General features: G+C 42.4%; 1 protein-coding gene across 1 annotated transcript in view; it reads right to left on the minus strand.

Annotated features, from left to right (window-relative positions):
• Nucleotides 1–1,038: 1,038 nt before the first annotated feature.
• The window catches only part of akap1b (A kinase (PRKA) anchor protein 1b), a 32,785-nt gene continuing 20,822 nt past the window's right edge, over nt 1,039–13,001 (minus strand). Inside the window, exons 6-11 of the mRNA XM_039780274.1 lie at nt 12,308–12,485; nt 10,574–10,724; nt 9,486–9,553; nt 8,758–8,831; nt 6,992–7,057; nt 1,039–5,341 (exon numbers count right to left, since the gene is read on the minus strand). Coding sequence (XP_039636208.1) covers nt 5,279–5,341; nt 6,992–7,057; nt 8,758–8,831; nt 9,486–9,553; nt 10,574–10,724; nt 12,308–12,485 — 600 coding nt within the window. The 3' untranslated portion in view covers nt 1,039–5,278. The remainder of the gene's footprint in view (nt 5,342–6,991; nt 7,058–8,757; nt 8,832–9,485; nt 9,554–10,573; nt 10,725–12,307; nt 12,486–13,001) is intronic.

Consider the following 13,001-nt stretch of genomic DNA (forward strand, 5'->3'; position numbering starts at 1 on the left):
GAGCTGCAGAGGTTGGATGGCACTTGCAGGCAGGCCAGCCAGGAGGGAGTTGCTGTAGTCTAGACTTGATATGACAAGAGCTTGAACCAGAACCCGAGCCGCCTTCTGCGTTAGAAGTGGACATATTCTTCAGATGTTGTGCAGCATTTACAGTATCTACACGATTTGGGTTTTTGCAGGAATGTTGGCAGTAAGGGAAGAGTTGGTCGTCGACTGTTACACACAAGATCCTAGCAGTGTGGGTGGGGTTTACCGCAGAGTTGTCAATGGTTGATAGTAAGGTCCTGGGTAGGAGAGCCCTTCCCTGGAGGGAAAAGCAGCTCGGTCTTCTCAAGGTTGAGTTTCAAGTGGTGTGTGGACATTCGATGAGAGATATCAGTCAGACAGGCAGAGATTTGTGCCGCTTCCCATGTTTCAGACTGGAGGAAAAAAAGAGTATTAGTTGAGTGTCGTTTAGCTGTAGTAGAGAAAGCCATGTAAGTGAATAACAGAACCAATTGAGTTGGTGTACAGAGAGACGAGGAGGGGACCCAGGACGGTATCTTGAGGGACCCCAGTTGTGAGTAGACAATGTTCTGACACACATCCTCTCCAAGTTACCCAGCAGGTGTGGGCCTTTGAGATGAGATGAGATGTGAGCAAAGAGAGTGCAGAGCCTGAGACTCCCAGATCCTGAAGGGTGGAAAAGAGGATCTAGTGATTCACTGTGTCAAAGGCAGCAGAAAGGTCAAGAAGGAAGACCACGAGAGGGGTTGCTCCACAGCGCTGTGGAGTAAGGTCTGGCAATGCAAGACTAGTAATGACCTGAACCTGACCTTATACTGTATATGCTCTCTGTTGGGGTGGGTTATGAGTTTAGTGATTAGGAGGTTTTGGTCCCTCCGACATGGTACTTTAACCAACGTGAAAGTGTCTTTTAAAAATCATTGGTACAATAGAATATGAAACTGTTCTTATCAGATGTCCATTGGTCAACTAAGCTTTGTGACCAATAAATCCCTTCGCCAATGAGCATGTGGGGAAAGAAAGTACCATAAACACTTTAAATAACTTTTATTTTTTTCCTTAATAGATCTGTACAATCAACAAATCAAACGTAAGATGAGCCTAGCAAAACTGATCTGTACATGTTAAATGCTTTTGGGCACAAGAGCTTAACACCCATTTAAATAATCAAATGATGACTTCAATGCAAACACTTAAAAATCAGTCCCATAGCTTGAAAACATTGATTGACTGAAACAGGGGAGGCAGGTTGAACCAGAACAAACCAAACAGAAGCAAAAAAAAAATGTTCCCTTTATATCTCTTTCTCTCCAGTGTTATAGAAAAGTACAGTCAAATATCTTATTTACACAGAAATTAACAAAACTGTAGTTTAGTTTGATCAAACTGTTTTAAGGTGGTGGCGGGGGGGGGGTGAGGGGGGAGATATATTTATCTGGATTTTAAAAAGAAGGAACAGACGGGATCAGACAGTTCATGTGAAACAGAGAGGAAGGATGCACACAAGCCAACAACACACAATATGGCTACTGCTCCGATTCCAGCACCAACGTAAGGACACCTTCATGAACCCACGTCTGGTTTGTAAGTCTTTGTCAAAATGCCTAATTTCATATACATCTGAATTCTCGCTTACAATCAGGCCCCTTTCCTCTATCAGCTGTCCCCAGGGATGTTGAGTCACTAATCAACCTAATTCACCACTCCTGAGATACATTATTGAAATGTGTTATTGAGTTTTTATAGTGGTTTACAGTGTTATGAGTAGTTATGCAGTTAACTTTCCTAGTTCTTAGTTGTGTCAAATAAAAACAAACCCCGCCCACACTTTTCCCCATTCTGTTCTTCAATTTCAAAATAAAGCTGCCTTATTGCTAGGGTAAGAGAAATAAAAAAAAGAAAGAAATACACACAGTTAATGTTAGAATTACAGCCACTGTGGAACTGCAAACAGGGAAGGTCCGACTTCATGACACTGATGAAACATGATTCAATGTCTGAAAAAATAAATCTATAGTGACAACACATTCAGATGCAGAATTAACTGAAAAGAAATGCCTAGTTGGACCGTGTTCTTTAAATGTAGTTGAACTAATCCAGAGGGGTTTCATAAAGCAACATTGCCAGGGTTGGTTAAGCAAATCAAGCTCCTTTTCCGTTAAAAAAAAAAAGTAGGTTTAAATAATTCCTAAATTATCACGGAAACTCCAAAGTTCCTATATCGTAGTTTTCTCTCTACATGTCAGTTTTCTTCATTGTGAAGTGAGGTGATGGGTTTGGGTTTTATGAAAGTTTAATCCCGGTTGGTTTGGCTTTTCACACTTAAGCCCCGCTCTTGTGATCCTTCTTTAAGAAACTGCTCAGGCTAAAATGATCGCGTCTCACCCAGACTCAAACTGATGTGTTCATCTTGGATTACGTTATCACTTGAGACTGCGCCTCTTATTTTGGAAATAGAAGACATGATTTTGTGACAATGCATAATTACACCAACATCTTGATCATTCTCAAAAAACAAAACTGTTCCCATCAGGGGCCTGTATCATGGAGTGAGATTAGTGGCTTGACTCAGGTTTTCCTGTATCACCAAGCTGGCTCACTATTAACTGGGGGTGGGGTTACCATGGTAGCATATGCTACTTCAGAAAACCTAATCAAAATCTGTCACTGCCTGGCTTCTGACCAGAAGACCACTGGACAATTTGAGTCAATATTACGACAGGATCCTGACGTTGATAAAAAGTTTACAGTAGAGTGACAAGTAATAAGAGCAACACGTATTTTTAGAGATCAGTAGAATCACTTTGTTGTAGCCCCTCTGGGTTTAAAACAGTGCTTTGAACAACCAGGGGGTACTTGAACACCCTAAACCTGCCTGTAATGAATGGGGACTACAAATATTCTTTGATTCCTGACAGTGTTGGTGATTTTACACTCTTATTTCATCACTACAGCTCAGAACATGATACGTACACAGACAGACCATCTTTAATGAGAAAGATATTCACACACTGTTAACTAGCTCCCCTTAAATTAGAAATGCAACATGTTGGTCAGAGAGACCTCATCAGGGAGACTTCTTTTTTCCTCCCTGCTTTGGCAGGAGAACGTTCTTATGTGCATCACCTATCCATGATTTAAAGCAAAAAGACTTGCTCTATACTACATGTTAAGAGCCAAACATTTAAAAAGACAATTCCTACACATATTTATATCCTTACTTATATTCAAGTTGTGTTTATATTATAAAAAATATTTTTTTTGCCTCTTTAACCCAATCTGCCCACGGTGTCACCGTTTCATCTCATGTCGCGTTAAGTACTCACTCATGGCTCTGATGTTTGTAATAAAGAAATCTGGCAGATGGATGAAGCCAGAGCGAACGGAGCCAGTTGATAGCCAGCTCCGTGTTATCCAGGATCCCCAGTGTTAAGCTCAATGACGCCAGTGAGCCCATAGACAGCCACACTAAATTGAATTTGCTTGGTGATGCAGGCCCCTGAAAACGGAATTCTTAAAAAACATTTCTCAGGTCTGGGTTGAGGACGTGTGGCTATGACAATTGATCCAAATCAACGTGAAGCCATCTTTGAAGAGATGATAGATCCCAGGCAGCGTAGTCACATGTGAAGAACAAGGCCGTGCTCGGTCTGTGCACACAAGCTGATTGGATGTGGACACACTGTGGCGCAGAGAACACACGCTGCTCCTGGGCTGCTCTACCATGCACACTCACGACACAAACTGGATTCAGCTCAACGCTTAATATTCGGTCGACACCGAGGAGCAGCACTGCAAACTAAATCTGGTGTAGTGGGTCTTTCCCATGTCAGTTGAGTTTGGCGGTTCCTTCATTGCTTTAAGTCTTTGTAGGATTACAGCATATTAACGCTGCACCACAGCTCCCAAAATCCTGATTACTTTGGAATTATTAAACCAGAGGACACCCATGAGACACTCAGTAATTTGACCAACATGAAATATTGGTAATAGTAAAATCGGTAAAAACAAGTCAACACAGACCTCCTGCAGCTTGGTTTCCCTTCAGGCAGAGGTTTTAACATTTGTTACCAAGTGTAGACTAAAACACTTGGTAACAAAGTTACAGAATTAAAAAAAGTGCACAACGAATCGTTATGGTGCCGTGAAATTGCAAGTTTTTTGAGGGGTTCCGGTAGTCCAGAATTTTCTTTTGATTATTATTTTTTATCTTAACTTTGGGGACACAGTAGATCTGTGAGTAGATCTTCAGTTATGTCACTCTTTAAAAACGTGTCACTTGAGGATTACAAACAGTCCAATGATGCATCATCAGCCATATGCTGCCAGAAAAATGCATCTTGGAAATACCAAGTTAAATAAATCTTGCCCAACTCGGCGTTCCAAATTTGAAAAGCTGTTCGACTGCATGTTGTCTGGTTGGTTGAAATCCCAGGCTCCTCCGTAACGCGGTGCAAAATGGTGGAGAAAGGTGGAGCGAAGGCAACCAGCTCGCTCCTGTTAGAGGTGCAGCAGCAGCAGCAGCAGCCGCCGCTCTGGGTGGAGACCCAGACCCAGAGAAGTCAATGTCTCTTGAGGCTGCAGAGCAGCTGGGTGCTCCAACAGGCACCACCTTCAGCCCCTCCTCTGCTCTGTGCTGTGCCGTCACCCATCAGTCTCTAATGCCTTTCTGCCCCCTACATTCTATCTGGACAAGAACCCCCAACAATCTTCTAAAAATTGACTTAGTAGTGACATACAGACAACTAGAACCAAGGTGTCAATGAAACTCCGAACTGTTCACAAGTGTATACATAGTCTGATGGAGGAGTTTGTCCTTCACACAGCATGATGATCCACAGTCAGCGAGCAAAAGGCCCAGAGCAAAAAGTTAAGGTAGGATGGGGGAGGGGGAAAAAAAATATTGGTTGAACCTTTATTTAGTTACAATATAGATTTAAAAAGGTTTTTTTTTTCCTTCACAAGTACCTCTTCCTTTCCCTCTGAGTTCTTTTTGTGTACAAGAACAAGAGAGGGAGGTTGTCTTATTTTAAAGCAGTGCCGTTCTTGTAGATTATGCCTGCAAACAATTTTTAATTTCTTTTCAAAGAAATGGGGACCAAAAAGAAAAAAAAAAAAAAATGAAATGAAAGGAAAGGAAAAACAATCTTCCTAGATCCAGTGGGTGTGTCTGGTGGGGCTGGGACCCCCGTGTCCTGCTGATCACAAGACAATAAGGAAGTGGGTGGGTGGGTGGGGGGTGGGAGGGTGAAGATCAGAGCCTGTTAAGAGTTCAAAATCCATCCATCCAAACACCCAGGCCCCTCTCTGCCAGCGTACGGTTCACTGAAACCACCTGGAGTAAGAAGAGAAACATTCAGATTATTAAAATGATGGCTAGATCAATTAGGGCCAGGCAATAATACAAAACCCCCCAAAAATTCATATGGGGGTGGGGCGTACCTGTACTACAATAGCTCACATTGCAAATGCTCTTCCCTCAGCACAAATTCCATCAGGCTAACAGTCATACTTATCGATCTAATGCTCTGAGTTTCTCTTTTTAATAGAAATATTAAATTCCTAGCAAGGAAGGTAAAGATTATATCCTGTGAGGCACCTTAAAGCTTTCGATGTGAAATATCTGTGCATGAAGTGTTGAGATTCAGTGACAGCAGCTTGACACAAAATGTTTGGAAAAACAAAGTAGAACCAAATGGAATTTAGTGAGTAAGAAGATGATTTAAAACGACTTGGTGAGTTCTGACAGAATTAGTGCTGTGAAAATGTACACAAGGGTCACGGAAGGCTTGCATCATGTGGACGCGCCGACAGTTTTGTTGTGATTACTTAGAATTCCTCATGGGGATGACAGAAACTACGCACTATAGCTAGAATCCCGACAAAATGGCACGGTAGCGGGATTGGGAATTGTTGATAGCGTCGGTAGTGTCTTAACTTAGTAGAAATGAATGCCTTTTATTGTCACCATACACATGTACAACTACATGTAGTACTAATTGTTCGCAACAAAGTGGAAATGTGTAAGGACATACGTAGTCATTTTAAAGCTATTCCACATTGCTACTGACATCCTCAACCCTACCAGTACAGTTGTACAACATACATAACTAGTAGGGGTGGTACGGTTCATGAAAAAACACCCGAACCGCTCGGTTCGCTAGTCTCGGTTCGGAGCATGTGTTTACCGCACGGTTCGTCAGTACACTGTTAAGCTGCACTAACCTCTTACTGCCGTAGTGCCCACTTTATACACCTATGTTAAAACACTAACTGGAAATGACGAGCGGGATGGGCGTGACAAACGCAACCCATGGCAGCTGATTGGACGATCGCGTCACATGGGTCTGGCTGGTCCCTAATTTCAAAATAGACTGTCATGGCGCTCTCGTTCAGAATACGATCTCATATTGTACTAAAATAGTTCACCGAAACGTGTTTCTGAAAACATTGTAAGCGGAAATAGACCATGCAGTTGCTGAATCTGTCTTCATTTCAGATCTTCAAAGGTCAGTTTAAAAGATTTTCGTCAGATTTTGAGAGACACCGGCCGAACCGGCCTCAAGTGTGGAGGGGGTACGCTGCAGGTCACGTCCACGCAGAAATGTCAAGTGGGAGAGAGGCTGCCCAGAGCTGTAGGATGCGCCAGCGTCGTTTATAGTGTGTGGGAACATTTTGGATTTCATGGTACCTATGATGAAATAAAACAATATATAGAACTGCCACTGTGTGCATGTTTTGTGCAACATGCATTCAATATGCTAATTTTAGCTATATATCATATGCTGAAGTATATTCTGGAGTGTTAAAGATTAAAAGAAAAAATAACAAGAACCGTACAGAACCGAAAACCGTGACCCTAAAACCGTGATACAAACCGAACCGTGGGTTTTGTGAACCGTACCACCCCTAATAACTAGTATTACAAGTACGGGTCTCATACAGTGCACAGCATTGCAAACCAGGTGCACGTTAAGCATCGTACCTCGTCTCCGACCATGTTCCACAGGTGGACCAGTGGGAGGCCCGTGTTGTTATCGTAGTTTGAGACCTTCACAGAGAGGGACAGACACACAGACAGAGACAGACAGTCAGTTACAGTGGATTTATTCTATACCCACAACATTCCACTTCCGGGATTACTCCAAATTCCTGCCGGATTGCACTCTTTTTGGCCGGATGCCCGTCACCTTCCTCTTTTCTTTGTGTCAGGGTTTCTATTTTCATGCGAGTCGTGGGGCGTTCAGACAGCCAGGCAGGAAGTGAAACTTTGAGAGCATCCAGTCAGTTTACCAAACACCCCCAAATATCGTATACATCTCCTCTACAACACCACAGACTAAGGGAGATTCATAATACCACATCACAGAGGTCATAAGGAGCAAGGTTACCTCCCCTTTCTCTGCTTTGCCCACCCAGAGAATTTGGCCCACCCATGAGAGAGAGAGACACATCATGGCTTTCAAACGAGTAAAGTGGCAGTTGGTCAAGGCCACACCCCCACCCTCCACCTTGCCCCCCTCCTCTCTCCTCCTCAATAGCTACAGACACAGAAATGGTACATCCTAAGGAAAGCTCATTGTGGGACTGGCTCTAGTGGCTGGAATTCTGCACCAAGGCTGAATTTTGGGAAAGAGACTTCAGATACAGTATTAGGGGACCACTAAGGCCTATATAAAAGAGACTTCAGATACAGTATTAGGGGACCACTAAGGTCTATATAAAAGAGACTTCAGATACAGTATTAGGGGACCACTAAGGCCTATATAAAAGAGACTTCAGATACAGTATTAGGGGACCACTAAGGCCTATATAAAAGAGACTTCAGATACAGTATTAGGGGACCACTAAGGCCTATATAAAAGAGACTTCAGATACAGTATTAGGGGACCACTAAGGTCTATATAAAAGAGACTTCAGATACAGTATTAGGGGACCACTAAGGTATATATAAAAGAGACTTCAGATACAGTATTAGGGGACCACTAAGGTCTATATAAAAGAGACTTCAGATACAGTATTAGGGGACCACTAAGGTCTATATAAAAGAGACTTCAGATACAGTATTAGGGGACCACTAAGGCCTATATAAAAGAGACTTCAGATACAGTATTAGGGGACCACTAAGGTCTATATAAAAGAGACTTCAGATACAGTATTAGGGGACCACTAAAGTCTATATAAAAGCATCCAAAAAGCAGCATGTCATAGGACCTTTAATAAACACGTGATTGTTCTGTAAAGTACTTTTTAGAGACATTATAATCTGCGAGTCGAGCAGCAAGATGCTCCGCTTCTGAGAAGCTCCCGGTGTGGAATGGCGCGTGGCGGAGGACGGAACAAAACTCTGTGTTGGCGTTCTAACCTCTGGTGGATTTGTGAGGACTATGGTTAACTGCTCCTCAGATCTCTGCAGGGTAAATCCAGACAGCTAGCTAGACTATCTGTCCAATCTGAGTTTTTTTGTTGAACGACTAAAACACCCTTTGAACGTACACATGTTCCACCAAAACAAGTTCCTTCACGGGGCCATTTAGCAGAGGCACCGCGGCTCTGTCCGGAGCTTAGTGCCGCCATGACGATTGTGATTGCCAAATGGCAATAAACCAGAGCACGTCTTTCTCCCATCCCAGAATGCTGTGTGGACTAGCCAGACCCTCCTCCGCAGCACTGTGGAGGAAGGTCTGGCAATGCGTGACTACTGTGGACTTGACACTCGGGACTGTAGCTTGGTGAGGAAGGTGGTCATACCTGGGCGAGCAACGCCGCTCCTCTGGTCATCTCCTCCAGTGCTGATGTGGCCTCTGCTGAGAAGCGATCCTCTCCTGATAAACACACATTTTAGACGCATGTCAGACATAGGCCTGTAACAGTTTTTACATAATTCTCAATTGTTTTTTTCTTCCATAAATCACGGTTTCTTTCTTTAACCACAATTAATTGCTAACATCAGCTAAGGTCTTAAAACTGTATAACTGGTAATTGTGGATTTTGTTTAAATATACCAAATTTTAATTATATAAGTGATTAGTTGTCAGCACTTGACCCCATACACATTCACAGCAACAAAAATAATGATAGTTTACTTGAGCGTGGTTTACTTCATAGGCTGTGAACTTGTGTTATCACATATCTGGGTCACATTACAGTGACCTATATAACCAAAAGATGCATCCTGGAATTTTTTTTTTTATTTGACTGAAAAATAATTATATTAATCACAATTAATTCTGAGACAATTAATTGTACAACAACATTTGGAGTCGTTACAGTTCTAGTCAGACAATAGTTCCAGCTGTACAATATCTGCAGCATTCAGACAGCAGCATGTAGTAGATACGACTTTTGAAGCACAACCAACTAAAACTAGACAGTTTCAATTCAAGCCACAGTTGAAAGAACAGACACCAGACGCTAGAACTACGAGCACTGCCGTTGTCAAACAGGTGTTGAAATCACGAGTTAACACAATGTCGTACCTGGAAGTGGGGCGATGTTGTCAAGCAATACTTCAGCCCCTTGAAACGGTAGTGTTACAAAATCAGACCTGGGAAAAATAAATAAAAATAATGTTATATATTATATATAGATCATATATTTTACATATGGTATTCCATAATGCCAAACTCAAAACACATTTTAGAAGCCTTTACACATTTGAAATCTGACCAGTATTTTCCACCGTGCGGTGTTCCAGGCGCGCCGAGTGCCCCGCGAGCAATCACGGCCATTCAAGTCAGTGTTTGATATTCCACCTAGAAGCAGTGGTGTGGCCTTGGTGGCCTAAAGGTTAAAGAAGCGAGCTTGTGACCATTTGGGACCAGGTTATTTCCAGGAACAAAAGGGTTCATTCCCAAAGTCACATAGTGGATGATAACCGTATCTTATTTATTATTTCTAGCATATTTCTTGTATTTTCTGTACGTGTGTGTTCTTGTAACTGGTTGCTGCAACAGTAATTTCCCAGTTTGGGATTAATAAAGTCCATCCATCCAATTGTTTGAGCTTGCTACAATGTAACATCTGCAGTCTCTTTCTTCATCTGTTCTTGCATGTACTGTACAAGCGACTGTGAGCGAGCTGTACCCAGCATGCCGTTCGGCAGAGTAACAGATAAAAGGGGTCCCCCTCTCAACACACTACACAGTGTATATATAACCCACTAATACATATGTCCCCAAGATCTCAACTTCCTTTGGTCCTCAAAAAATACACCTGCCAAGCGTCAAGTCTATTAGGTGACCGGTTGTCGAGAACCCCGTAGGACAGATATTCCTTCCTTTTCAGTTCGATACATTACAGCTGGTTACCTGGACAGGTATTAAACTTGGTCCTGCACAGAAACAAAATTAAATAGACCTATGTATTTAAAACATTTAGTCCAGGACTAATTGTAATTCCAGTTCAAGAGAATGCCCCTAACATGAGGAGTTTGGAATACTTTTTCCACAGGAACTGCTACAAAGCTGATGGTGACCCGGATCGGAAGGAAACTATATTCAGAGTTCCTGATTCATTCTCAATGGCAAAACACCGTTCTAATTACAGGGAGACATCGGACACTCACCTTATTTGCCGTAGTGAGTCAATCTTAACTCTGTCGTAGCCTCCATAATCAACGTATCTGATCTCCACTTCGTTAGTTTCTTTATAGAAGGTGATGACCTGAGCTCTCCACCAGGCTCCATCCACCGCTGGAGCTGCACAGATCACACCCACTGGAGAGAACACACACACACACACACACACACACACACACACACACACACCACACACCACAACACACACACACACACACACACACACACACACACACACACACACACACACACACACACACACACACACACACACACACTCTTTGTCTCTGCAGGCCTGGAATTTCATCATTTTAGGGGCAAGGCCAATTAGCCTTTGGTGTTGTTATGCAACTCATTTGAACAAAAACGTTTGTTGGTTTGGCTGTGGCAATCAGATGGCACTGTGCACGGGAGAGATTAATATAAATGCTTAGAGAGCTTATATACTGTATACACCATTTAGTTTACGTGCCAAAATAAAAGAAAAGGGTAAAAATTGACTGCAATGTTTCAGCAATGTTTGTTTGTGCCTTTTATATTTTACACTGCAGGTTCCACACTACTTAAAACAGCATCGGATAAAACCAAATAGATGGTTTCTTTTCATGAAAAACTATTTATTTGCAGCTTTGTTTTGACTGACAGACACAGCGCACATAACCGGACTATTACTGCATCGGTGGCAAGTGAAATATTTTTTTCTAAAATAGCCCATTTTAATGTACACTGCTAAGAGCATACCCGTTTTGTGTGGGTTCAAACGATTCGTGCCAATGCCCTTTTTCTGATCTAGGCAGCTCACAACGAACTGACTGGGTGGTCTTATTTCACAGTTTTTAGGTTTGAAAGCACTCCAGATGCATATGCACAAACACTCAAGTAAGGCAATCAGCATTTTGTGAAAAACACAAACATATGAATGATTTAAACAATGTATATCTATTTTTGAATAAGTTCTTTACAGATATATTGATTCCAAGTTATGAACAAGCTCTGGTGCTAACATCAACAGTACTGCCTCTTAACATAGTCACAGCCATTACAATTATGTGTGTCAATACCATGTTTTGTACACTGGGTGGCGCATTTGCAGCCATATAGGGGAGCTCTCCAGCACAGGTGCAGGCGATTTGTACTGGATACAGTTTTTGACCGTGTCATAGAACGTGTCGTGTGATGTAGAATATTAAATAATTTCTAGTATTTATTGTTCCCAAGTGGGGAAATCACAATTTACACTTTTTTATTGTTAGACAGACTAGACACAGGCCTGAAATTCACACACATGCTCAGGTCCTATACATGCACAAATGGAGAGATGTCAAGAGTGAGTGGGCTGCGATTGCTGGACAGGCGGCCCGAGCAGTTGGGTGCTCAAGAGCACCTTGGTAGTGCCCAGGATGTGAACTGGCATCTCTCCAGCTACCAGTCCAGCAATCCCCTGGCAACAATGTGGATAGGACTGCGGTGTTGGCCAGGACAACACTAGTTCTTTAAATACAACACTTGCGCAATTAATTGTTTTTCTAATTTTCACAATTGCTGAAAAAAAAAAAAAAAAAAAAAAAAAAAAAAAAAAAAAAAAAAAAAAAAAAAGCAACTGGGGTATCTTTATGATGGTTGAAGAGGCAGTTCTAGCTGCATTTGCAGTCAATGGCCTACTAGGCAAAGAATGACTAAGCCATGGATCAGTGTGCAATGAATTGTGTGACCATGGTTACCTTCAGCGGGTGAGGGGAGGGCCGGGGTGCCCGGCTGGGAGTAGCAGAGGAACATCTGCTGGTCCAGGCTGCGCAGGGCGTGGTAGGTGGGGTGGGTGTGCTGCTGGACGAAGACGTGACCGGCTGACACGATGTTCACCACGATCACTTCAACGGTCACTCCGCTGGGGAGAAGCAGCTGAGGAGACAAACGACACGGCTAAAACCACACTTCATAAAATAAAAATAATAAAAATAAAAAAAAGAACGCAGCATCCAGCATTTGTTTTTTATAATGAGACCAGTGCAGTGACCGAGTGCAGACAACAAGCAGACAGGTCAAAAAGTTGCTCAACTTTTGCCACACTGATATGCAACGTTGTCCTTCAATGTAAACCATTGGTCAATAAAACAAACCTCATAGGGAGACACCTTGTAGGTTGTAGCTTGTATTATCGTAATTTAACCGTTTACCTCACAAGCAGCTAGCTCTGCTAATAGTGAATTGTGACGAGCTAAAACAAAAGCTGTCTGTATGAAGTTCAATTGTTTATCAGAGTTTGCCACGTATCCTAAAATTTGGCTAATTACTGTAAACTTTGCTGCTGACCCCTCCCCTCTCTTCCAGTGGTAAATCCTCATGGCTAATTACTATACATCTATAGTAATTAGAACATACACTATACATCGGCCCTCAGCAGAGACAGGAGGAAGG

Source organism: Perca fluviatilis, chromosome 2, assembly GCF_010015445.1.
Source record: "Perca fluviatilis chromosome 2, GENO_Pfluv_1.0, whole genome shotgun sequence".
Lineage (NCBI taxonomy): Eukaryota > Metazoa > Chordata > Actinopteri > Perciformes > Percidae > Perca > Perca fluviatilis.